This window comes from Corythoichthys intestinalis, chromosome 16, assembly GCF_030265065.1.
Source record: "Corythoichthys intestinalis isolate RoL2023-P3 chromosome 16, ASM3026506v1, whole genome shotgun sequence".
Lineage (NCBI taxonomy): Eukaryota > Metazoa > Chordata > Actinopteri > Syngnathiformes > Syngnathidae > Corythoichthys > Corythoichthys intestinalis.
In genome coordinates, this window is record NC_080410.1 from 32,934,341 (window position 1) to 32,961,913 (window position 27,573).

The 27,573-nt window shown below is 40.7% G+C and overlaps 1 protein-coding gene across 1 annotated transcript in view; it reads left to right on the top strand.

The window, feature by feature from the left end:
• Nucleotides 1-16,656: 16,656 nt before the first annotated feature.
• The window catches only part of LOC130931807 (retinoic acid receptor alpha-B-like), a 41,192-nt gene continuing 30,275 nt past the window's right edge, over nucleotides 16,657-27,573 (top strand). Inside the window, exon 1 of the mRNA XM_057860900.1 lies at nucleotides 16,657-17,924. Coding sequence (XP_057716883.1) covers nucleotides 17,726-17,924 — 199 coding nt within the window. The 5' untranslated portion in view covers nucleotides 16,657-17,725. The remainder of the gene's footprint in view (nucleotides 17,925-27,573) is intronic.

The window sequence follows — 27,573 nt, forward strand, 5'->3', positions numbered from 1 at the left end:
GCCCATGCGTGCGAATGTTTGCGCAAGAGCACTGAGCATTGTGTAGGACCTTTCGCCGCGTAGCAAGGAATTGCCGAACACCGGTACACTGTACAACCCAACAAAATACTGTATTGAGCTGAGTGTCGAACCACATTGTGTTTCAATAATCTGCAAGAGGCACCACAGACATATATACCTTGGCCATGTTTTATTTAGAAACAAAGTTTACTTTGAAGCTAAACGAGTTAAGTGTTCAACACTGCACGAATGTCGAACTGAAAACTAGTGTTGCACCGATACCATTTTTTGGCCCCGATACCGATACCTGGCTGTGCAGTATCGGCCGATACCGATACCATACCGATACCACCCCGTTTATATATATATATATATTTTTTTTTTTTTTCCCCAAAGAGCTACATATAGTACAAAGTGAATAGTCTACTAAACCCTAGTAGACAATAGTTGAATAAACCTTTGGCTCTCAAAGGGCAAAATAGTGCTACATTTATGAAATTAATAAAACATGTATAATGCTAGCCCAACAGTAAGAAAGTAAAAATAAATTCATAATAATAAACTCAGAACGAACTGAATAAACCTTTTTAAACCTCTCAAAGGCCAAACAGTGCAACTTTCATGATATTATTGTCACATTCTGCTGCTGGTTAGATTGTGTCTTGTTGCTGGGCTGGTCATGGGGGCTTTCCTCACCTGAATCCAGTCTCATCAGTGCAGCATTTAAGCACGGGTGATCTCAAAGGTATTTTGCCTTGCTGATCGCCATTCGACATCTTGCACTATAGTCTCGCTACATTTGCTTGTTACGCCCCTGCATTTGGTTTTTTTCTGTTAGTGTGTTGCTCTCGTTTGTAACCCTATACCCTGTGCAAGTATTTGAATGTTTTTATTTTGGCTTTTTGGCTCGCTGCCTATCGTCTTAGTTAACCTTCGAGTTTGTAGTATTGAGCTCCGTCGACCTGCTGTCACGGACTCCTTTTGTTATTTCTTCTATCCCGCGATCGCGTGTTATTTTTTGTTTGCAATCATTAAGCCCTTGTACATATCCCCCGCTTGTTGTCTGCTTCGAGTTCCCACCTTGTTTCCGCATTTGCGGACGCTAACAACTAGAAGTAATAATAATTGACCACAGCATCCCGTCTCTCTATTAGCCTCCTTTTTTCGGGAGGGGGGAGTCCCTTATTTCTATTTCTGAAAGGTGGCAACCCTACTTTGGAAACAGTTCCCAAATTACTGCGGCATTTCTTTCAGTGAAACACAATAAAAGTAAAGTAGACGTAGTGAACTGACCAGAGATTGTTGCTCCGGTCCAGCGCCCTTCTTCTGGATACAACTCCTCCTCTTGCACGCTCAAACTCGTTGTGTTCGTTCACATTTCGTCTTCAAATGTTTTATCAGGTTCGAGGTATTGAAATTGGCCAATTTAACTCCACATCTCAAAACTTTCAGGCCGCAAATCTTGCATGCAGTCATTGATTTTAATCGACGGGATTTCTATTTTGAAATACTTCCCGACCGCCGCCATTACTCCTGGTTTGTGTTTCCTCCATATGAAAAAGCTGCCTTGTGATTGGCTATTGGCCCGCTCTCATTGGTCTGGAGCAGGCCAATAGCGATAGCTGCTTGATGTTCACGTGTCATCACACAACACAGAGACAGAGTGTAGTGAGCGCCAGAAGGAAAAAAAAAAGGCTGCGGTCAAATGTTATAATATTGGACCGGTAAATGGTATCGGCGCCGTCTTTGTTGGTACTCGCCGATACCGATACCACCATTTCGGGCTGGATCGGCGCCCCCTACCGATACCAGTATCGGTATCGGTGCATCTTTACTGAAAACAGGCGCCACACATCCCTGAAATAGCAATTACAGTGATATTAGAAAGAAGCTTGTGTTTCTTCTTTTAAATTACCGTTAAATACACAAGCTTGACGCAAACTTAACGGGAGCTATTTTTTCACCGGAGATTTGGCTAGCTGTGGCAGTGTTCGACACAAGCTGCAAAAAACGGCAGTAACTTTGTTATACCGCAAAATATGAAAAGGATTGAAACCATTACCCACCAAATTCAATATGCTGGCAAATGCATTCATCTAAAAAAATATTGGGAGTGAGACCTCTTCTCGTCCAGCGAACGTGAATTTGTGCTTAGGGCAAGATCATCTGTCGTAATGCGATCTTTGACGCTATCCTTTTTTCCACTTCAAGCTTGTTCCTTCCTCACTCAGCGGCTGTGAGGCTTAAATTAAAACATTGACGAAGTTGCTCTCCTAGCTAAGATTTATAGTCGACTTATAGTCCGAAAAATACAGTAAATTGGATAAAAAATGAAGAACAAGATTTGTTTTTAAATTTGAACTTTTTTTCCCCATTGGAATTATACGTGTTTTTTGTCGAAGCTACTCATACACACTTGCACAATTTCACACATGTTTTGTAGTAGTGTGTGAGTCATAAGTTCTCTTTCCAAATATGTAAGCTTCTCTCTCTTCCAATCGCAATTACACACACATACACTCACGCACACACACGGTTGACACAGGATTTCCTGCTGTGGGTGTCAGAAAAGGGAAGAAGAGGAAGTATTACAACACCTTGAGTTCCTGAATTATTTTATGTGTACATTATGTTGGATGAAAAATATTGGACGACATATTTTTTGAAATTTGACATTTTTGCCATTGAAAATGAATGGGGCCATTGGAAATAAATAAGGATGTTTTTGTCAGATTTCAGTGGAACCATAGGTTTTTAACAAAAACTGTTCACAACTTCTTTGAATCTCTTCAGGGGTCACCACAGCGAATCAGTTTTCTCCATCTAACCCCGTTCACTGCATCTTCTACTCTCATACCAACTACCTTCATGTCCTGTTTAACAACATCCATAAACCTCCTCTTTGGCCGTCTTCTAGACCTCCTGCCAGGCATATAGAAATTTAGCATCTTTCTTGCCAGTATACTCACTATCTCTCCTCAGAACATGCTCAAAACATATCAGTCTGGCCTCTCCAAAAGGACTCCAAATCCTCGAAAACACATTCATGATTTTTTTATGTGTAAACGATGTGAATCAGATTTTTTTTAAAGTGGGACGGGATACACACATACATACGTACGTACATACATACATACATACATACATACATACATACATACATACATACATACATACAAGGCGGAAAACACAGACAAGGCTAAAAAATCAGTTTCTGCTCTTGCACCCCTCTTTAAAATAAACTGCTGTATTTTAAGCCAAAACAACTGTTGTGTTTGATAGAACAATATGTCTATAGACCCTACTCACGTGACGTCACAGCCACGCCCCCGCGCCATGTTGTCCGTTTACTCGTCATGTTAATGCGTTAGCGCTTCGTAAATTCCTCCTATTATGGCGTGTTTTTCTGCTCATTAACATTAATAATCAAAATAGTGAAGTCGTGTGTGGCGGTCGGTTGCAAAAACAGAGAAGATAGACGGAGAGACTTGAAGTTTTACCGTATTCTGAGAGACCCGGAGAGGAGAGCGACATGGGCTGCTGCAATTCGACGAGAAAACTGGGCTCCAAACGATTACCACAGATTATGTAATAGTCATTTTATATCTGGTAAGATGCATTTAATATATATTTAGAGGGTTTTGGGCTGACAACCACAATTAAGATCATTGCTAGGCTAATCGCCGACAACATACACTCAGACGTTGTGAATGAACTACCTGAAAATATATAATTATAAGGGGATAATAAGACAGTTGTCATACAATTAATTTACAATTTCACTATTGAGGTAAAAAACGCAAAAAATAAATTAAACTAGGGACAATCTGGAGTAGTGCTATCGCACTTCATATTTATTACATATTATATATGTATGTAGTGACAGTGCTATCGCTAAACCATATAAACATTAAAAGCCCTAGCTCCATTGACAAATGACATGAAATACATTAGACTTGACAGTGGACGTTAGCAAGAACAAAAGATTTTGAATTGAAAATTTCGTAACTCACCTTCCCGAGCACAAGATAGATTCCTGCCGAATTTTCGTGGACGAGGACCTGTTTCACCCAACCAGCAACGAAGTATTTATAAGCCTCCAAGCTCTTAAAGTTTTTCAAACTTTCGTGAGAATAGGCTGATTTTGTGTGGACAAGATAGTTGTAAATATCAGCGTAGTAGATGTCAGGCAAAGACGGCGAAGACAGCGGGTCGAAAAACATCGATTTAGGCATCAAATATGGATCTGGCGAATGGATAACTGAAGCTTTTCCACATAACGCCTTTTATGCAACGCATCCAATGAGTTTACAGCGTCAGATAACACCGGGGCTTCCATGAATTGCTCTATAACTTGCACGACTAATTGAAAACAATGAGAATAGGTCTAAAAAATACGGACAATATGGCGGCTGGATACAGCGACACGTCATTTTGTGACGTAGGTGAGTAGGGTCTATATGCTGCCATAGCAGATTCATGTTGCATTAAGCCCCCAAACTATTTTTAATTTGTCCATTTTACCCTGGAAAACCCCGTTTGCAGACGTCGCGCACCAGCTTTTGTTTCAACCTAGCCATAAAAAGAAGGTAGGTAATCGTCTTTATTATTTGAAATGTCTGTCATTTTTAGTCTTTTAGCTTAATCATTAATTGATGTCTAATATTTAGTTAAAAAAAAAAAAAAAAAAGACTTTAAAAAATTATTCGCTCGCATATTTTAGACTTTTAAACAAATTACGTCACAATGAAAAAATGAACGTCTGTAAATAAATCACAGATATTTACCTTATAACTATCGCTTAACTGTATTTTTTTCATAACTTTTGCATTTTTCCCAATATTTTAGATGGTAAATAATCGATCCAAACAAAGAAAAACTAAAAAAAAAAAAAAAAAAACGTTTAAAAGGGTAAATATATGAAAATGTAAATCTCGACCACTACTTGATGTCTGCGATTTCTACATCGCGACCCTTGTTATATGACCATGTTTCACCCATAAAATCCCCCAAAAATCCGGCTGGGGCCATTCACAGCTGTGTCTTGACACTCAATGATGCATGCTACATGGAGTTTTTGGATCGAAAAGAGGTTATAATTATGCTCTTGCGTGCTCTAAACTCCAGTTAGGGTTTTGCTGTTTAATTTTTTTTTTTTTTTCCCAAAAATACCCTCTTGTTCAAAATTTTTCATCACCCAGAAAATTGAGATTTTAAGCTTTCCAATGATATATCACACATGCATATAGGACAATTTTGAAATTTGGCCAAATTGGGGGTCTAAGAGAGGAAGTTCGAGTCACCTGAGTGTTTTCCGCCACATACATACAGTGGGGCAACTAAGTATTTAGTCAACCACTAATTGTGCAAGTTCTCCAACTTGAAAATATTAGAGAGGCCTGTAATTGTCAACATGGGTAAACCTCAACCATGAGAGACAGAATGTGGAAAAAAAAAAAAAGAAAATCACATTGTTTGATTTTTAAATAATTTATTTGCAAATCATGGTGGAAAATAATTATTTGGTCAATACCAAAAGTTCATCTCAATACTTTGTTATGTACCCTTCGTTGGCAATAACGGAGGCCAAACGTTTTCTGTAACTTTTCACAAGCTTTTCCCACACTGTTGCTGGTATTTTGGCCCATTCCTCCATGCAGATCTCCTCTAGAGTAGTGATGTTTTGGGGTTGTCGTTGGGCAACACGGACTTTCAACTCCCTCCACAGATTTTCTATGGGGTTGAGATCTGGAGACTGGCTAGACTGGCCACTCCAGGACCTTGAAATGCTTCTTACGAAGCCACTCCTTTGTTGCCCTGGCTGTGTGTTTGGGATCATTGTCATGCTGATAGACCCAGCCACGTCTCATCTTCAATGCCCTTGCTGATGGAAGGAGATTTTCACTCAAAATCTCTCGATACATGGCCCCATTCATTCTTTCCTTTACACAGATCAGTCGTCCTGGTCCCTTTGCAGAAAAACAGCCCCAAAGCATGATGTTTCCACCCCCATGCTTCACAGTGGGTATGGTGTTCTTCGGATGCAATTCAGTATTCTTTCTCCTCCAAAAACAAGAACCTGTGTTTCTACCAAAAAGTTCTATTTTGGTTTCATCTGACCATAATACATTCTCCCAGTCCTCTTCTGGATAATCCAAATGCTCTCTAGCGAACCGCAGACGGGCCTGGACATGTACTGGCTTCAGCAGGGGGACACGTCTGGCAGTGCAGGATTTGAGTCCCTGGCGGTGCATTGTGTTACTGATAGTAGCCTTTGTTACTGTGGTCCCAGCTCTCTGTAGGTCATTCACTGGGTCCCCCCGTGTGGTTCTGGGATTTTTGCTCACCGTTGTTGTTATCATTTTGACTCCACGCGGTGAGATCTTGCATGGAGCCCCAGATCGAGGGAGATTATCAGTGGTCTTGTATGTCTTCCATTTTCTAATAATTGCTCCCACAGTTGATTTCTTTACACCAAGCGTTTTACCTATTGCAGATTCAGTCTTCCCAGCCTGGTGCAGTTTTACAATTTTGTCTCTGGTGTCCTTCGACAGCTCTTTGGTCTTGGCCATAGTGGAGTTTGCAGTGTGACTGACTGAGGTTGTGGACAGGTGTCTTTTATACCGATAATGAGTTAAAACAAGTGCTATTCATACAGGTAACAAGTGGAGCCTCGTTAGACCTCGTTAGAAGAAGTTAGACTTCTTTGACAGCCGGAAATCTTGCTTGTTTGTAGGTGACCAAATACTTATTTTCCACTCTAATTTGGAAATAAATTCTTTAAAAATCAAACAATGTGATTTTCTGTTTTTTTTTCTCCACATTCTGTCTCTCATGGTTGAGGTTTACCCATGTTGACAATTACAGGCCTCTCTAATCTTTTCAAGTAGGAGAACTTGCACAATTGGTCATTGACTAAATACTTATTTGCCCCACTGTACATTCATACACAAGTGTGAATTTTTGGAACATTTCGAAGTTGGAACCGTAAGAATCAGTCAAAATGTGGAGGCTGTGCAAAGCATCTCCAGAGTTAAACTGTAGTTCAGTAGGAATTGCACCCAGTAGCAGACAGCAGGCAGATTATTGGGCCTACAGTACGAAGGGAAATGAGTATAAAGATAAGGAGGCAAAGTTGCGAATGGAAAACAATGCGGGGGTCTGTCACACATTGGGATTCCCCTACATTTCCCATTTCGGTGCGGCACTGAAGTCTGCAGTGACCGAAAACGTACACAACATTGCTTGTTTGTGTTGCTGAAGTAATCACAATTTGTTTATTTCCATGCCTATGGGGTTATTTCAGATAAGTGAACTTAATTGGAATGACTCTAGTGACCTTTGAAGTGGTACAGGCGGATCAATGTGAAAAGAACTGCAAGTGAGGCAACAGATAACGGCTATGAACAAATTTTGTAGCACGTTCCGTAGTGCAGTCTTGTTTGACCTTACACAATAGGCCAAAGTGTTTCGCCATTGACACACCCACGCGCATGCACGCTCGCACAAACATAGCACGACAATATCTGTGACATGTTTTTACCCACATTATTGCCAGTGCACATCACTGCCACTGCAATAATGGGGTCACAGACTCCTCGCTGAGAGCTTTGTCTTTTTGCCTGCAGAGCCAAATTCTTTGCCCTCATTTTTCAATAGCACTGGCAGAGTTTGCCAGCTCTTCATTTATGTAGATGTTGCCTTTTTGGTAGACTTCTGCGCTCTGTTACTTGTATATTTTAGTTGAAGCTTTATATACTGTATTCATCCCAGTAGTACTCAGTCTGAACGAAACCTGAAATTCCCCAGCTATTACAAACCTACTTTTAATTTGTATTCCTGTATTTTTTGATTAATTAGAAAGATAAACAGGCATCAACTCATGTTTGATCATGAATATGGACTCCACAATTACGCACCAGAAAAATGAAAGTCAGGTTTTTAATTTCAAGTTCTTAAACAAGATTCCTTCCGCCAGGGTGATCAAAAAGATTACTTTTACTTTAAACTGTATTTACATTGAATGTGTAGAACTGCTTCGAAATGTTTAGCAAAAAAATTTCGTGCCATTTATTTTGCTCAAACTGTGGCTAGTCAAATGAAATAAAACTAGAGATCGACCGATACAAGTTTGTCAGGACTGATACCGATACCGATTTTAGTAGTTAGAGGGGCTGATAACCGATTTTCAAAGCTGATATTTATTTGCAGTGAAAGTGTAAAAATTGGCATAAAACAATTGAATAATGCAAACACTGAACTTCCATGAAATGCCTAAAGCATGTTTACGGAATCACACAAATAAACAAATAATAGCTCCAGAAGTGCCTGAATTTCCTACACTCAGTAACATCTATTATAAAGTTAAATAAAAGGTTAAATAAATATCTCTCTGGAAAAAAAGTGTTGCCCCCCCCCCCCCCCCCCCCAAAAAAAAAAAGTTTTAAACATGTTACTGTCCCACCGTGGCGCCTTCATAATGCAAATTATTTTTAAACAAGAATAACGTAGAGAAATTCTTGTCTCTATTAAATGCTTCATTGAGTGAGTCCAATCAAATCCGCTCACTGCTGAGGACAGCCGCGCACACACACACACAATGAGTTGCCACAGCACACTAGTTTTTAACAAGCTAAACGATGACTGACACATTCGGCGTCTTTGAAGGTAGCACTGCTAAGCTTCTCTGGCAAGATTCAACGCTTGTCAATCATCGTTAACTTTAGCAAGCAAAACTCGCAGTGCACTGCTGACCAAGAAAAGCATCAGGAGGGAAAGTGAGGCTGTACAAACATGAAGCACAAAAACATAGATATATTTGTTTTTAATTAAAAACCCAATCCTTTTCACACAATTCCGATCCTCTGAAAAATGTCGTGATCCCTAGTCCCCATCCCTAGTTTTGAATGGACTTTTTCATATCAGCCTGTTGGATTAAAAAAAACAGGCCAATACTGATATAAAATGTCCAAATATCGGCCCAACATATTGCCCGGCCGATTTATCAGTCTATCTCTAAAAAAACCACTGCAAAACGCGCTGTATGCTCAGGTCACATAACTGTGCAATAAAGCGAAAAGACTGAGCTCATTTTCATTAAGCTAAAATTACATCTGCTACTTGAAGTACACATGATTTACAGTGAAAAAATAGCATGTTGCATTCATTGTCACATTAAATATGATTTGCCCATCCAACATCACACGAGAATATGTCGTAGATGATGAGTGAAGTCAGCCGTAGATGATTCTATACATCGTCTATGTGCAAGTATGCATTTAGCTTTTCACATTTCTATACATCGTCCATGTGCAAGTATGCATTTAGCTTTTCACCTTAGGCACACACGATCACAATGTTTGCCTTCTCCCAGTCTCATTTGCCATCTGTTGCTATTTCCAGTCCCTATTTGTGTATTTCATTGCACCCATTGCTTTCCTCCCATATTCCCACTTTTCTCTTCTTCGTCCCTTGTTGCCCAGTCGTCTTCTCCTTGCGGTCTTTGAAAAGTTTAACCTACTTACAGCACAGCTGTCAGATAAATAATGAAGGAGAGACAGTTACTATCAGCGTCTCCATCAGCAGCAACCCGCCTTTGTTCACTTCTCTCACGTTCCCTCAAGCCTTGGCTTAATGTTATTAGATTGTGTTCTTTCCTTATTTCCGCTCAACTTTCCTGTTTCTATTTGTCCTTTGTCAGTACAATAAATCAAAAGAACATTAAAATAAGTATCTTTCAAAACTTAACTTAATAATGATTGTTGTGCCTCCAGACAAGTGAAGCTTCCTTACATTGTGTGCGGCACAGTCCCGATCACATTTAGTAACCATTTAATGCTCGAATTATGATTTTATTTTTTAACCCTCACAGAGCACCCATTTAACTCAATGGCACTGAAATATGAGCATTCACAGCCAGTCTTCACAGTTTGAATGAATTCGACGTCATGAGTTGAATATGATATTAAAGGTCTTCAGTGTCGACTTTTGACACTTTTGAGTAGCGGTCCACTGTCCCTGAAAGGGTTAATTGCAGAGGTGGGTAGTAACGCATTATATGTACTCTGTTAAATTTACTTGAGTAACTTTTTGAGAAAAATGTACTTCTAAGAGTTTTTTTTACTAAGCCATGCTTTTTAATTTTACTTGAGTAGATTTGTGAAGAAAAAACGCGACTCCTACTCCTCTACTTTGGACTACACAAGAGTCGTAACATTTTTCCTCTTTATTCTACATAATAGATTTTTTTTTTTTTTTTGCCAGTGATGCAAAGAGTAGCCCTAATAATTTCACCAATAAGATGGCGCAACAATAATCACATGACTCCATTACACTAATCAGACGCAAGCTTGCCGTTCTATTACGCAAGCCTGTTCAATCACGTGGCATCTTTAAAGCACTGTAAAAAATGAAGTACTTAACATAGAGCGCTGCCCTCAACAGGACTCAAAAGTGCGGATTTAAACTTCTCTCCCAGTTTTTATTGGGCACCTATTAATTTTTTTCTCTCGTCCGAATTCAACGTTTTTTTTTATTTTTGTTTTTTTTTTTTTGCTTAATGTGGTTATGTATAGTGTTAAATCAAGGCCAAAAGTATTGTAATCTGAAAAAAAGAAAGAAAAAAAAAAAATTAACTGAATGTTTAAGTTTTATTCTTGAATCTTTCAAAAGCGAAAAAAAACGTTTTGATATTTTGTTACAAAGTTGATGTTTTCAGGTTCAAACAATTTTTTTTCACTTTCAGATCGTATTTTTTCGGTTTCCAATTTTTTCACATGCAGATCTTTTTTCACTTTTGAATCTTTTTTTCGCCTTCAGATCTTTTTTTTTCGGTTTCAAAACTTTTGGCCGTGTTATATCGCGGGTGAGGGGGGGCGGCCTCAACGAGAGGCGTGTTAACTTGTGAGACAGCCTATCAAAGCAACCAGAAATGATGCTGCCCTCAGGAAACAAGGGTACTTTGATGAATTATAATAATAATAATAATAATAATAATAATACATTTGATTTATAACGCACTTTACATTTGAAAAACAAATCTCAAAGTGCACATTACCATGTAATAAAATAAAAAGACTAAGAATAAAACAGTAAAAGCATAAACAGACAGAAACATAGATAAAATCAGATGGAAATCAGATAAAATAAGATGGATAAAATTAGCCAGGGTAAGCTTTTTTAAAAAGGTAGGTTTTTAGTCCTTTTTTAAAGGCATCCACTGTCTGCGGGGCTCTGAGGTGGCCTGGGAGGGCGTTCCATAGCTGCAAAGGCCCTGTCGCCCATAGTCTTGATCCGAGTCCTGGGCGGGAGTAGACGGTGCAGTTGGCCTGACCGGGTTCTGGCTGAAGTATTTGGTGTGAGGAGTTCGGTGAGGTAGGTGGGGGCTACACCGTGTAGACAGTGATGGGTGTGAAGGAGGATTTTGAATTCAATACGGAGGTGAACAGGGAGCCAGTGTAGGGTGTGAAGGATGGGGGTGATGTGCTCGTGTTTACCCACCCTCATCAGGACCCTGGCAGCGCTGTTTTGGACATACTGGAGCCTTTGTAGGCTCTTGCCAGGGATCCCGATGAGGAGTGCGTTACAGTAGTCCAACCTCACCAGTGTTGGGCACGTTACTTTAAAAAAATAATTAGTTATAGTTACTCACTACTTCTTCCAAAAAGTAACTGAGTTAGTAACTGAATTACTCTACAGTAAAAGTAACTAGTTACGAGCGAAAGTAACTATTTCCGTTACTTTAAAACAAAGTTGTTGTATGTCAAAGAATTTGAATTTTCTGAGCAGTATTCAAGTCAGTTGAATAGAGAAGAACAGACAGGTAGTTTTGTTATAGAACCATGTAATATTCATTGCACCTCACCAGCAAGAGATTTATCCTACACTTGAAGTGCAACAAAAATAAACAGATTTGAATTGCTTACCACAGATGTCGACAAAAGCTTTGCCCCGGGACATAAATTACACTTTACATGCACGTTCTTTCCTTTAATTTCGACCTACTTGAAAAAGTGTTTATATCTCCACCTCGTAAAGGACAAATTTTCCTCTGAATGCTCTGCCATCGTATCCCTCTGCATCTGTTTTGCGTGTGTGTTTGCTGCACGCGCTGTTCCGGTTTGTGTGTGAAAACACCGGCTCTGAAGTACGTGTGCTATTAGGCTCGAGCGTTTACGTCACAGAATGGGGGCTCACGTGAGATTTGACAACAACGCAGCCATAATGGAAGCAGATCTGGCTCGTGGGACATTAAACTGTAACTTGCCAGTTTGATAAAGAGACAAACTCGTTACTAAGGCGAAGAACAGATCTGTGATCAAACTTAAGAATGTGAACAATGTTGACCTTTACGAGCAAGCCAAAGACAAATGGAGTAAGGATGTCAACGGGCTCCCACAACTATGCGAAATGGACATTCTGCTGTATTTATTGTTTGGTGTATGTTACTAAACTCATCAGCGATTCTGAAATTACAAATCGCTACAAAGCTATGAACAGTTTTGCTTACCACAGATGTCGACAAAAGCTTTGCCCCGGGACATAAATTAAACTTTACATGCACGTTCTTTCCTTTAATTACGACCTACTTGAAATAGTGTTTATATCTCCACCTCGTAAAGGACAAATTTTCCTCTGAATGCTCTGCCATCATATCCCTCTGCATCTGTTTTGCGTGTGTGTGTTTGCCGCATGCGCTGCTCCGGTTTGTGTGTGAAAACAACGGCTCTGAAGTTTGTTAAAAAAAAACAAAAAAAAAACTTTAATAACAGCAAATACACGTTCGCTATTAGGCTCGAGCATTTACGTCACAGAATGGGGGATCACGTGAGATTTGACAACAACGCAGCCATATTGGAAGCAGGTCTGGCTCGCGGGACATTAAACTTTAACTTGCCAGTTCGATATAGAGACAAACTCGTTACTAAGGCGAAGAACAGATATGTGATCAAACTTAAGGATCTGAACAATGTTGACCCTTGCGAGCAAGTCGGAGAAAACTGGAGTAAAGATGTCAACGGGCTTCCACAATTACGCGAAATGGACATTCTGCTGTATTTATTGTTCGGTGTATGTTACTAAACTCATCAGTGATTCCGAAATTACAAATCGCTACGAACAGTTTTGCTGCAGATGGGTGCAGGACCTGCACATTATGACCGTATCAAACGGCATCTCTATCGTTCTTGCAAAGGTAGGCTATGTGTGTTTACTATTTTCATTGCCATGAACCTGAACGCACCCCAAGTCTTGGATGACAAATAAACAGAGCAGACTCGCTACGGCTGGTAGTTTCTTCAATTTATTCAAAGTAAGTAACGCACCGCTTTTGACTGTCAGTAACGGTTATGGCGTTGTAACGGTGGAAAAAATAATTCGTTAGACTACCCCGTTACTGAAAAAATAACGGCGTTATTTATAACGGCGTTATTCCCAGCACTGATTATCACTCCACTCTCTCTCCACTTTATTTTCTGGATACCTGTAGTTAGTAATGCTAAGAGCGGGGGGCGGGGCTTTGTCTTTTGTAACTCTAACAACTCTTGGTCAGTTTTGGTGAATAAAAATTGGAAAATATGCCAGGTTGTTGACTTTTACTTAAAGAAACGATGTGTCTGAAATCCAATAGAAAACTTGGATGCAGCGTAGCATCTTTTTTGCTAGTTTGTGCTGTAATATTTTTCATTTGTGCTGCTATCATTTTTTAGATACTAGTGCAAAATGGACCCGAAGTGGTGCCATTTGTTTGTGCTAGTTCATGATGCTACGGTTGTAGCGTCTGATGCGTCTCATTGGTATAGCACGAATATAGAACTAAATGACAGACAATCGTTTCTTTTTGTCATATTACAATACTTTTGGCCTTGATTTAACACCATAGTTATATAATGGGTTATTGTTTCATTATAACAACAGTCCCTATAGATAACTTTGTGCTCAGAAAAAATATACCATTGTTTAAAAAAAAAAAAAAATCCAACAAAAAATTTAAGCAGTTACTCACAATGTTACTCATTTCTTGAGTATTCTTTTCACCAAATACTTTTTTACTTAGTTTTTGGATGACTACTTTTACTTGAGTAATATTATTTTGAAGTAACACTTCTCTTACTTGAGTACATTTTTTGGGCTACTCTACCCACTTCTAGTAATAGCTTATTTCAGTGTTTTTCAACCTTTTCTGAGTCACGGCACATTTTTACATTGGAAAAAATCTCGCGGCACAGCACAAACCAAAAATGTTCCAAAATTACTTTCTGCACAGAATATTTATTTATAAAATAGTTTCTCAATATTTATACTTACTCAGGGTGAAATTTGAGCTTGTTTAGATGAACCCAAAGCTGATATCCTGGCAGGAATCTTCATCAACAGCAGTCTCTGTTTTTATTTTTTATAGCAGTTAGGCTTGAAAAGCTCAGAATTATCAGACAGGGGGACCTTAGCAGTGTCTTTAACCGCATCAGGGCTGAGCAGCTCGCTGACAATAGCTTTGCAGGCAGGCAGTATTAAGGTCTCTGCCACAGTGTGGGACTTTGGATTTAGCAACAAGTACAGCAACAAGGTAACTGGCTTTCGGGGCTTTTTTATTTACCTTTGTAGCTTTTCTCAAAAAAGTTGCCTGTTTCTCTGTGTTTTCACAATGGCGAATAAAATATAGTCCATACACTTGTTTTGAAGCGACGGGTTTGCGACGTTTGGGGATGGCGTTTAGGATAGCTGCTCGTGTTGCATTCAAGAACTGTTCAGATTTCTAGCCGTCAGCCAACTTGCTGCCCTTGACAATGTGTTGGAATAAAACACAGGGGGGATTGACTGTCGTCACATATGGATAAAATGGAAAAGACACTTTCGTGAATATTGATTCTTGACGAGTCCAATCAAATGATGTACAGTAGACGTGCTAGGGTCCACATTGTCGAGGACAGCAAGGTAGCTGACGGTTAAAAATCCGAGCGGTTATTGAACGCGACAAGAGCAATACCTTGCTCATCAGCACACAACTGCAATTTCTACCTCTACCTTCCTTCCTACTGCAACTCCGCCCGACGACGCAAAAAAATAAAATAAAATAAAAATGTGATATTTGATATTTTCTCACGGCACACCTGACGATCTCTCACGGCACACTAGTGATGGTGTGAAATATTTAGAGTCACTTTTTTTTTTTGCACATTTACAACATTATTTAGCAACTTAAATATTCATTTTTAAATATGAAGTTTTGGACATGAATGTTTAAATCCAGAACTTAATATTTAATTTAAATCTTAAATTTATATCCTAAATGCTAAATCTGGAAACGGTTGGAACTAAATATCTAGCTTAATATGCAAATTCACATGACTGGAGACTGGAAGTAACAAAATAAAAGCTGGAGCATACAAAATACTCTTTAAATAGTTTCTCTTAAATATGTATTTTACCTATATATTGTTATTAACACAATGACTCATTTCCAAGAGCAGACTGCCACCGTTGAGTAGGTATTAATCATTTTCAAGCAACGTAAACAGACAGTCTGAGCCAAAGCTGCTCCACCAGCTTTTATTTTGTTACTTCCGGTCTCCAGTCATGTGAATTTGCATATTAAGCTAAATATTTAGTTCTGACTGTTTCCTAATTTAACATTTAGGATATAAATTTAAGATTTAAATTAAATATTTAGTTCTGGATTTAAACAATCAGGTCTAAAACGTTTTATTTAAAAATACATATTTAAGTTGCTAAATGTAAATGTGCTAAATGTATATGTGCAAAAAAAAAAGTGACTCTAAAAACTGCACACCATTTTAAATGCTGTGTGGCGCTAAATGTGAGAAAATGTTGTCGTAATTTTCAGCATGTGTTGCTTTACAAACGGTGCCCCATAGCACACAGTGTTGAAAAACACAGGTTTATTTTACTTAACTAAATTTAGTTGTTGACGGTGGGTATATGGAGGTAGATTTGTGTCTTTATCATTCAATCCAAAAAAAAAGTTGCTTCAATCAAAAAAAAAATGTGTTTGAATGCAAAAATAAATTAGAAACTCAAAAAAAAATGTATTTGGAACCCATTTTTCTTTGATTGATTTTTTTTTTTTTTTTTGCAAGTATTTTTTGATTGAATAATAAAAACACAAATGTCCTGGCCAAAATGTGGTCCAAACGCAAAACTACATTACGTTAATCAAAAAAGTTGTTTCAATCAAAAAAAAAAAAAAACTTGACTTAAATAAAATAAAATAATTCAATCAAAGAAAAATGGGTTCCAAATACATTTTTGGGGGGTTTCAAATTTATTTTTGCATTCAAACACATTTTTCTTTGATTGAAGTCACTTTTTCTTTGATTGAAAATAAATATTTTGATTGAAGCAACTTTTTTTTTTTTTGATTGAATAATAAAGACACAAAATAAAGACACAAATCTACCTCCATACAAATGTCCTAGCCAAAATGTGGTCCAAACGCAAAACTACATTACGTCAGTCCAAAAAGTTGTTTCAATAAAAAAAAAAAAAAAAAAAAAAAAAAAAAAAAAACTTGACTTAAAATAAAATTTAAAAAATCAAAGAAAAATAGGGTCCAAGTACATTTTTTTGAGTTTCAAATTTATTTTTGCATTTAAACACATTTTGGTTTTATTGAAGTGACTTTTTCTTTGATTGAAAATAAATATTTTGACTGAAGCAACTTTTTTTTGATTGAATAATAAAGACACAAATCTGCCACCATATAAATGTCCTAGCCAAAATAAATAAATAAATATTTTGATTGAAGAAACTTTTTTTTTTAATTGAAGCAACTGTTTGTTTTTGATTGAATAATAAAGACACAAATCTACCGCCATATTATGGGTACAGGCAGAGGGGTGGCGCTCGTGTCTCAGAGAGCAAGAGAGGGAGAGAGAGAGAAAGAGCGAAAGAGAGAGCGAGGGGGGAAGAGGCCAATGGGTACATGCCGGAGGTTACCACAGGACACTACCGGAACACAACACAACACAACCAGAGCTGACCGCGCCGACTTGTGCTCCGCCATTCCAAAACCGGATTTCTATCCCGTCCCCTGTTAGACACGTAGCGGTAATTTGAACGTGCCACGGCGCATCGCGGGCGCGGATTTTGATTCTCGGTCACCGCGTAGACTCGTTGAACTGGAGCAAGGTGAGCGGCGCATGGCACCGACTGGAGTCTGGACCTCTGGCCACTTTAAGCTCCCGCGGGCGGCCATGGATTGAACGACACGCCGCTGCCTGGCTGGCTTGGCACATTTAGAAGCCGAATGACACTGAGCTTGACGGGCTACCGGGATTTAATGTTAGCTAGCGAATCAAATCAGAAGTGGTATTTTTGTTCTTATTAATTTAACAGAGGTACGTTTCGGACTTTTTATGAAGTCAATACACACCACGTGTGTCGATATTGTAACCCAATCCCCGTTATTGTTTGTTGTGTTTTATGAACTTAAAACCCCGCCAGCACGCACGTTCATTTCCTGGCACTTATAGCACAGTTTATGTGAATAAGACAAGAAAATAGGTTTAAAGCTTTTGACAGCAAACGGTGCTTTGTCCAGGGTTGAAAGGTCAAAAGGACCGGCCATATACTCTTCTCACCTCCCCCTTCCTGCGCCACTAGTCCACTAAGAAGATGTGAACTCTTGTCTCCGTACCCCGTCTCGCTTTTAAATTGTTTATACCTTTTCCAAAATTCGAGGAACCAAATAAAAGAATAAGTCGTGAGGATGTACGAAAGCGTGGATGTCGTGGGTTTGAGCCCCAGCCCTCGCAGTCCCAGCAGCGGTTCTTTCCTGAGCATGGACTACTACCACAGACCACCGGGGTTCGAGCCTGAGAAAGGACTTCTATCCGGCGTCGGGGGGCTTCAGAGGCCGTTCGGAGGATCCCTTGTGTCCGGCAGGCACTGGAGTGGATCTTGTCACTGTAAGTCTTGTTGCAACCTATTATTGTGCTTTTCAACTATTTCATCCAAGAATTTTGATTTTTTTTTTTACTTGAATGTTTTTATTACATTCAAATAGTTAAAACTTCTAAAAATAAATTTAAAAGTTGTAATCTATTGGAAAAAGAATAAGAACAAATACATTATTTTTAGTAAGTATGGCCCATGTGTATTTTGATCTGGAAATTAGTTTTGTTTTATAAATCTCAAATGATCTCAGATAGTGTAACCTGATTGACCTCTATTGACAGCAATAGACGTCCAATCCATTTTCACTGGGAAGTCAATTGCAGCCAATTATTTAAATATATGCCCTTTAAGGGGTTTGAAATACTCGTAATTCGTGCACGAAAGGGTTAATGAACATTTGTTGGCTTGCTTGTGCTGTTTTTTGTGTATTATGTTTAGTGCTGCAACGATTAATCGATTAACTCGAGTATTCAATCAGGAAAAAAATATTCAAATTAAATTTTATTGCTTCGAGTAATCGTTTAATTAAAGTGGCATTGTAATGGTTTATTTTGAAAGTGTTTGCATTTAGTTTTATTGCTTAGGGTGGATACACTGCCCTCTGGTCTGCCTTATTTCACATGGCTGAATCCAACTGCTCCTTGTTAAGACCAACATAAGCTAAGATTTGTTTGAGCTAATGTTTTTTTAATGCATTCATAGTTTAGTTTATAGATATATTTAGCCGTTTTTGTGGGAATATATGTCTGAACCATTTGTTAAGAGCATTGTAAAAAAAAAAAAAAATTTTTTTAATTTTTTAAAAAGTTAGCATTTTATAGCATTTAACCTAGCTGACTTTTGCTATGTAAGTTAGCCAATTGTTCTTTTGTTGTACATAGATCCTTTTTATAAATACCGTTTGAGGCTCAGGTATTTAATTTTTTGATTTTCCTTATCCGATTACTCGATTATTCGAACTAACTAGTTCATCGATTAATCGACTACTAAAATAATCGATAGCTGCAGCCCTAATTATGTTCCTCTGTGTCAATTTTCCATTTTAAAAAATCAGCCCCTTTGCTACAAAGTTGTCTCTCACTGAAGTGGCATCCCTCGACAGCACAGTATACTACCACCTAGTGCTCCAGGCTTAGCAGCATGTGCTGTACCACTACAATTGTAATTTTCAGTTTTTAGGCACTGTCTGCTAAAACCTGATGAGATAAGACGATAATAGTCATCCCCTAAATGTGCACATTTACATGTCATTTTGCAGTGCTCTAACATAGACCTAATGGGGTTCTTTGTTTTGTTTTTGTAAAGACGTCACCGTTTCTGAAGTTGATGTTGGACGGGGGGGGGGGGGGGGGGGGTGCTGGTGTGGAATAGGCACATTGGGGTGGTCGATGGGGGTTTGCCTACAGAGTGTGTGTCTGTGTTTCTTTGTGTGTGACTGGAATGATGAGCATTAAACTGGTCAAAGGTCAAAGGCCAAATGGACACCGACACACATTCACATTCGACGACCGCTCCAGTGATTTGCAAGCAGTAGCTATGGGTCGGCACTTTGCTTTGTGTGTGTGCGCGCGCGTGTGCGTGTGTTTGGGTGTGATCCAGAGCAGTGACTCACTGACAATTGGGAAGTGACCTACATCTCTCCCTCTCTTTATCCACCTTCTATCTGCTCTTTCTTTCCTGTGTCAGCTGCCCAGTCATCACTTCTCCGTACTGAATGACCCCTCTCTCCCTCCGTCTGCAAGAGACACACTCACACACAAAGGGGGCGCATGTACACGTCGATACACACACTACATGGATCCTCTCACACTCACAGTTTGCCTGGGAATGTGAGAGTACACTGACTAAGTTTGACCCGAGTGTGCGAAAAGGGAGGAGTTGGTCGGTGTTTATATCAAATAGACATTTATTGTGGTTGTGTATGTGGGATCACAAAACCATTAGATGAAAGATAAAAGTGTGGTTTTGGACAGCTTCTTATGAATTACTTATCCTTGACGGAGTCCTCCGCTGTTGCTTCCCTTTCTGTGTATTTCATTTGACTGAGAATGGTTTTAAATGAATGTTAATTCATTTTTACTGGGTTGGCAATGAAAATAAAGATTAGTTTAACGCTGCTTTTTTTTTTTTTACTGCGATTTTAGTAATTCCATTTTTAGACCGCATAAAGCAGCATTATTCAAAATTGAAAAAAATGAAATGCATTAGGGGCGCAGCTATCGAATATTTTAGTAATCGACTGAAAATTCTATCGATTAATCGAGTAATCGGATAAAACTTTTTTTTAAAGTAAAGAGCAATTATAAATATACATGAGAAAAAAAGTATTATAATATTGAACCATTTTCAGTCAATCAATGTCTTTATTTTCGATGTACATTGTTGAAAACAGCCACAAATTGCATCTCAGATGTGACTAGAAAAAAAATTCACTGCTTTCTCTCAAAAAACTTTAAGATCTTATTAAAAAAAAAAAAACATATTTCTTACCTAAAAATGTAATTATGCTTGATAACACACATCACTTGAAAGCTACGTGTTTTTCCCCACGTGTTTCAATTTAATTTCCATTTGTGTCAAGTAGAGCTGAAACGAATACTCGAGTAACTCGAGTTTAAAAACTGATCCGAGTAATTTTATTCACTTCGAGTAATCGTTTATTTTGACAGCTCTAAGCATCACGTTTTGCTCAGACTACTTTTAATGCGGGACAACGCGCTGATGTCACGTGCATAGAGGAAGAAGCACAAAAAATTTTTTTTACTGCAGCCGACAACCGCTACAAACAACGCCGACGTTGCTAAATACTAGCCCGCACATGCTACGTTAGTTGCAGCTAGCGTCTGATGAGTCTCATAGAGATCACATGTATGTTGAACTAGATGCACAATGACAGACTAGGCCGCGTCTGGGCAGCGGTAGCAAACAGCCGCCATCTTAAAGCAGTAGAGCACTAAGCGCCAATAAAGAGCGCTAAGCGCTAATATATAAGATTAACGTTACTGTCACTACTAGCTCATCTTACGTTAGCCCTGCGGAGGGCTAGGTTTCAATCAATTAAAACCACTTTCGATGCGTGGCTAACGTGTCTTACATACAGGCTTTAACATAACATAGCGTTGTGGAGTGATGAGGGTGTCAAATAAAAACTAGATAATGCTAACTATCAATTTTAGCTCAGTAGTCATTGCTGGATAAAACACCAAGTAGCACTAGTCCCTAATGTGCTCCAATACAGCCTGTATCATACATTTATTTTGAACAGTGCAAAAACTCAAAATCCTATCAGGACTTACAGTTTAGACTAACTTAAAACTTAACTAGAACTTAAAAATGGCTTGACACAAATAGAAATTCAATTGAAAAACGTGGGGAAAAATCCTAATTTTTAAGTGATGTGTGTTATCAAGCGTAAAGGCATTTTTAGGTGTATATATATATATATCGTAATTTCCCGAATATAACGCGCACTTTTTTCCCCCAAAATCAACTTGTAAACTCATGGTGCGCATTATAAACGGGTACATGGATGGAGACAGAATAATATATGTATTACATATATATATAAACCGATTTTTTTTCCATTGACACGGCCACGTTGTGTTGAAGAAACGTATGCGGCGACCCGTTGCCGACCATTACGGTACGTGACGTCACCATTTTGTTTCGGTAATACTTCACACTAATCGGCCGAATGATTTCGTCTGTGTTAAATTCTGCTTTTTTCACTCTTCATAAAGCACAGAATTTAGTTTCTTGAACTCATTTGAGTCGACGTTTATTGCAGCTCCACAATTCGGAGCATAACAAATGTAAGGACACACACTTCCTGTGTCCGTCAACTATATCGGTCCCTCGGGAAACTCAAACCCAAATAACAATAGTTCAGTAGTTTTACCGTATCAATCCATGGAAGAAACATTTATTCATCATGAGGAAACGAGCAAGTTATACAGCAGCCTTTAAAAGAAAAGTCACATCCGTTTTGTTTTCTCCTAGATTCTGGTAAGTTGGAGAAGTTGTCAAATCATATTATTACAGTAAATATTGTCAGTTTACGGTAATGTTTTGAACTACCAATGTGCTATGCTTGTGCTGTGTTTCACCAGTCAGTAAAATGACATCTCTGTATCTGTACACGAGCTCTGTTTTCTTGTATTCTTCTATTTATTGGTGCTAAAATTAGGGTGCGCGTTATAAACGGGTACAATAATTTTCCCCAAATTTTACAAGTAAATTTGGGGTGCGCATTATACACGGGTGCGCCTTATATTCGGGAAATTACGGTATATATATATATATTTTTTAAATAAGATCTAAAGGTTTTTTGAGTGAAAGCAGTGAATTAGTCTTTTTTTTTTTTTTTTTAATTCTAGTTACATCTGAGATGCAATTGTTGGCTGTTTTCACCAATATACATCAAAAATAAAGACATTGATTGACTGAAAATGATAAAATGTCTTGTTTTCTCATGTATATCTATAATTGCTCTTCACCTAAAAATTGTTTTATCCAATTACTCGATTAATCGATAGAATTTTCAGTCGATTACTCGATTACTAAAATATTTGATAGCTGCAGCCCTAGTGTCAAGCTATTTTGAAGTTCTAGTTAAGTTTTAAGTTAGTCTAAACTTTAAGTACTGATAGGATTTTGAGTTTTTGCTGTGTTCAAAATAATGTGATACCTATAATAATGATACCTGCTGTATTGGAGCACAGTGGGAACCAGTGCTACTTGGTGTTTTATTCAGCAATGACTACTGAGCTAAAACTGACAGTTAGCTTTATTATGTTTTAATTTCACACCCTCATCACTCTACAGCGCTGTGTTTTTACAGATTAAATAAAGCCTGTATGTACGACACATTAGCCACGCATCAACAGTGGTCATAATCAATAGAAACCTAGCCCTCCAAAGGGCTAACGTTCCGTGAGCGAGTGACAGTAACGTTATATTTATTAGCGATGAGAAGTCTATTGCTTAAAGATGGCGGCTGTTTACTAACGCTGCCCAGATGTTGCCGAGTCTGTCATTTCGCATCTAGTCCTAAATGCATGCGATATCTATGAGACGCATCGGACACTATCTGCTACCACACTAGCATCATGCGGGCATAGTTTTTAGCAACGTAGGCGTAGTTTGTAGCGGCCGTCGGCTGCAATAAGTTTAAAAAAAAAAAAGAAAAAAGATTGCTTCTTCCTCTATGCACGTGTCAGCACGTTGTCCCGCATTAAAAGTAGTCCGGGCAAAACGTGATGCTTAGAGCTGGCAAAATTAAACGATTCCTCGAGGTGAATAAAATTACTCGGATCAGTTTTTAAACTCGAGTTACTCGAGTTGCTCGAGTATTCGTTTCAGCTTTAAAATGTATAGCTTTTTAGTTAAGCAATCTAAAGCAGGGGCGTCCAAAGTAGAGCCAGTGGGCCAACTGCGGCCAGCTGCCCAGTTTTTATCAGCCAGGAGCAAATTATAAAAATATCACAGAATTTGGCCCACACAATACCCAAGTATGCAAGCGGATGTATGTACAGTGGTACCTTGACATACTATCGCTTCGACACACAATCTTTTAGACATCTGACATAAAATTTGACTCGCCATTTGTTTCTACATCCGATGACATGCTCGAAATAGGACGATTTAAAACAGCGCGGCAGTTTAGTTGTTTTCCCGCAAGACTGATGCACAGCGGATTTTCTTGTGAGAGAAATTGACATGGGTTCCAAGAATGTTAGTGCAGGTGTTGCAAAAAGGTAAAGGGCAAGGCTTATCATTGAAATGAAGATGGAAATGATAGAAAAATATGAGCGTGCTGTGCTGTGCACGTCCGTGAAGTGGCTCGACAATACGGCCGTAGAATGTCTACAATCTCGACAGTCCTCCTCCGACCTCCGTTCGCTAGTCTTAATAAGTTAAGGTGACAATTATTATGATTGTAACATCGCCAAAAAAAATCACCAGCTACGTCAGGCTTTTAATCATTTATTTCAGAACTTGTGCAACACAACATGCTTACTGTCCGCCGCAGCTGAACATGAAAAGTGAAAGCAAACAGTCCTCTCTTACTGTCACATCAGCCATGAGGTGCTTTCAGATACAACACGCAAAACACATTCGCCAGATTAGAACGCGATTCGTTACATTATTACAGGTATTATTACCGCATTGGCCCGAATATGACGGCCCTGATTATAAGATGACCCCCTCTTTTTCAAGACTCGAGTTTGAAATAAGACTTTTTGAACACCAAATGAATTTTTATACAGAAAATAATTACAGTACATCTGAAACAAATGTTTATAACAATATATTTAAGAGAAAAAGCATGTCTTCCCATGGGCTCACCACCTGTGGGAGGGGCCAAAGGGGTCGGGTGCGTAGGGAGTTGGGCGGCAGCCAAAGGCGGGGGCCTTGGCGGTCCGACCCCCAGCTGCTGAAGCTAACTCTTGGGACATGGAATGTCACCTCTCTGGCAGGGAAGGAGCCTGAGCTGGTGTGTGAGGCAGAGAAGTTCCGACTAGATATAGTCGGACTCTCCTCCACACACAGCTTGGGTTCTGTTACCAATCCTCTCGAGAGGGGTTGGACTCTCTTCCACTCTGGAGTTGCCCATGGTGAGAGGCGCCGGGCAGGTGTGGGCATACTTATTGCCCCCCGGCTTGGCGCCTGTACGTTGGGGTTTACCCCGGTAGACGAGAGGGTAGCCTCCCTCCGCCTTCGGGTGGTCGGACGGGTTCTAACTGTTGTTTGCGCTTATGCACCGAACAGCAGTTCAGAATACCCACCCTTTTTGGAGTCCTTGGAGGGTGTGCTAGAGAGCGCCCCCTCTGGGGCCTCCCTCGTTCTACTGGGGGACTTCAATGCTCACGTGGGCAATGACAGTGAGACCTGGAGGGGCGTGATTGGGAGGAACGGCCCCCCCCCGATCAGAACCCGAGTGGTGTTCTGTTATTGGACTTCTGTGCTCGTCACGGTTTGTCTATAACGAACACCATGTTCAAACATAGGGGTGTCCATATGTGCACTTGGCACCAGGACACCCTAGGCCGCAGTTCGATGATCGACTTCGTAATCGTGTCATCGGACTTGCGGCCGCATGTTTTGGACACTCGGGTGAAGAGAGGGGCGGAGCTGTCAACTGATCACCACCTGGTGGTGTGTTGGCTCCGATGGCGGGGGAAGATGCTGGCCAGACCTGGCAGGCCCAAACGTATTGTGAGGGTCTGCTGGGAACGTCTGGCAGAATCCCCTGTCAGAAAGAGTTTCAACACCCACCTCCGGCAGAACTTCTCCCTTGTCCCGGGGGAGGTGGGGGACATTGAGTCCGAGTGGGCCATGTTCCGCACCTCCATTGTTGAGGCGGCCGATCAGAGCTGTGGCCGTAAGGTGGTTGGTGCCTGTTGTGGCGGCAATCCCCGAACCCGCTGGTGGACACCAGCGGTAAGGGATGCCGTCAAGCTGAAGAAGGAGGCCTATCGGGCCTTTTTGGCCTGTGGGACTCCGGAGGCAGCTGACAGGTACCGGCTGGCCAAGCGGACTGCGGCCTCGGTGGTCGCCGAGGCAAAAACTCGGACATGGGAGGAGTTCGGTGAGGCCATAGAAAACGACTTCCGGACGGCTTCGAGGAAATTCTGGTCCACCATCCGGCGTCTGAGGAGAGGAAAGCAGTGCACTATTAACACTGTGTATAGTGAAGATGGTGTACTGCTGACCTCGACTCGGGACGTCGTGAGTCGGTGGAGAGAATACTTCGAAGCCCTCCTCAATTCCACCGACACGCCTTCCTTTGAGGAAGCAGAGTCTGGGGACTCTGAGGTGGGCTCTTCGATCTCTGGGGTTGAAGTCACTTTGGCGGTTGGTAAGCTCCTCGGTGGCAAGGCCCCAGGGGTGGATGAGATCCGCCCGGAGTTCCTAAAGGCTCTGGATGTTGTAGGGCTGTCATGGCTGACACGCCTCTACAACATCGCGTGGACATCGGGGACAGTGCCTCTGGATTGGCAGACCGGGGTGGTGGTCCCCCTTTTTAAAAAGGGGGACCGGAGGGTGTGTTCCAATTATAGAGGAATCACACTCCTCAGCCTCCCCGGTAAAGTCTATTCAGGGGTACTGGAGAGGAGGTTCCGTCGGGAAGTCGAATCTCGGATTCAGGAGGAGCAGTGTGGTTTTCGTCCCGGCTGTGGAACAGTGGACCAGCTCTACACCCTCAGCAGGGTCCTCGAGGGTGCATGGGAGTTCGCCCAACCAGTCTACATGTGTTTTGTGGTTGTGTAGAAGGCGTTCGACCGTGTGCCTAGGGGAATCCTGTGGAGGGTGCTCCGGGAGTACGGGGTACAGAGCCCCTTGGTAAGGGCTGTTCGGTCCCTGTACGACCGGTGTCAGAGTCTGGTCCGCATTGCCGGCAGTATGTCAAATTCGTTCCCAGTGAGGGTTGGACTCCGCCAAGGCTGCCCTTTGTCACCGATTTTGTTCATAATTTTTATGGACAGAATTTTTAGGCGCAGCCGAAGCGTTGAGGGTGTCCGGTTTGGTGACCTCAGCATTGAATCTCTGCTTTTTGCAGATGATTTAGTGCTGTTGGCTTCATCAAGCCGTGACCTCCAACTCTCACTGGAGCGGTTCGCAGCTGAGTGTGAAGCGGTTGGGATGAAGATCAGCACCTCCAAATCCGAGACCATGGTCCTCAGTCGGAAAAGGGTGGAGTGCCCTCTCTGGGTCGGGGATGAGATCCTGCCCCAAGTGGAGGAGTTCAAGTATCTTGGGGTCTTGTTCACGAGTGACGGTAGGAGGGAGCGGGGGATAGACAGGCGAATCGGTGCGGCGTCTGCAGTAATGCGGACTCTGCACCGGTCCGTAGTGGTGAAGAAGGAGCTGAGCCGAAAGGCAAAGCTCTCGATTTACCAGTCGATCTACATTCCTACCCTCACCTATGGTCACGAGCTTTGGGTCGTGACCGAAAGAACAAGATCCCGGATACAAGCGGCCGAAATGAGTTTCCTCCGCAGGGTGTCCGGGCTCTCCCTTAGAGATAGGGTGAGAAGCTCGGTCATCCGGGAGGACGAGCCGCTACTCCTCCGCGTAGAGAGGAGCCAGCTGAGGTGGCTCGGGCATCTGGTTCGGATGCCTCCCGGACGCCTCCCTGGAGAGGTGTTCCGGGCATGTCCCACCGGCGGGAGGCCCCGGGGACGACCCAGGACACGCTGGAGAGATTATGTCTCTCGGCTGGCCTGGGAACGCCTTGGGATCCCGCCGGAGGAGCTGGTTCAAGTGGCTGGGGAGAGGGAAGTCTGGGCTTCCCTGTTAAAGCTGCTGCCCCCGCGACCCGACCCCGGAACAAGCGGAAGATAATGGATGGATGGATGGAGAAAAAGCATGTTATTTTGCCTCATTCAAATCTTAATATCTGAACATTTAAATATGTAAACTAAAGTGCAATCACATTCGTAAATGAATGGCTTCTGGTTTTTGAAATGTAAATAAACCAATCTATTGTTATAAAACAACAAAATTGCAATAACTGCATTAACCATCAGAGTGAAGTCTAACTAACTGTAGTCTTGAAACAAATCTGAATAAGGAAAAACATTGCAATAAAATAATGCAAACTGGTTAAACTAAAAAGAGTAGCTGAGATCTGTCATGACAGAACATCACTTGCTT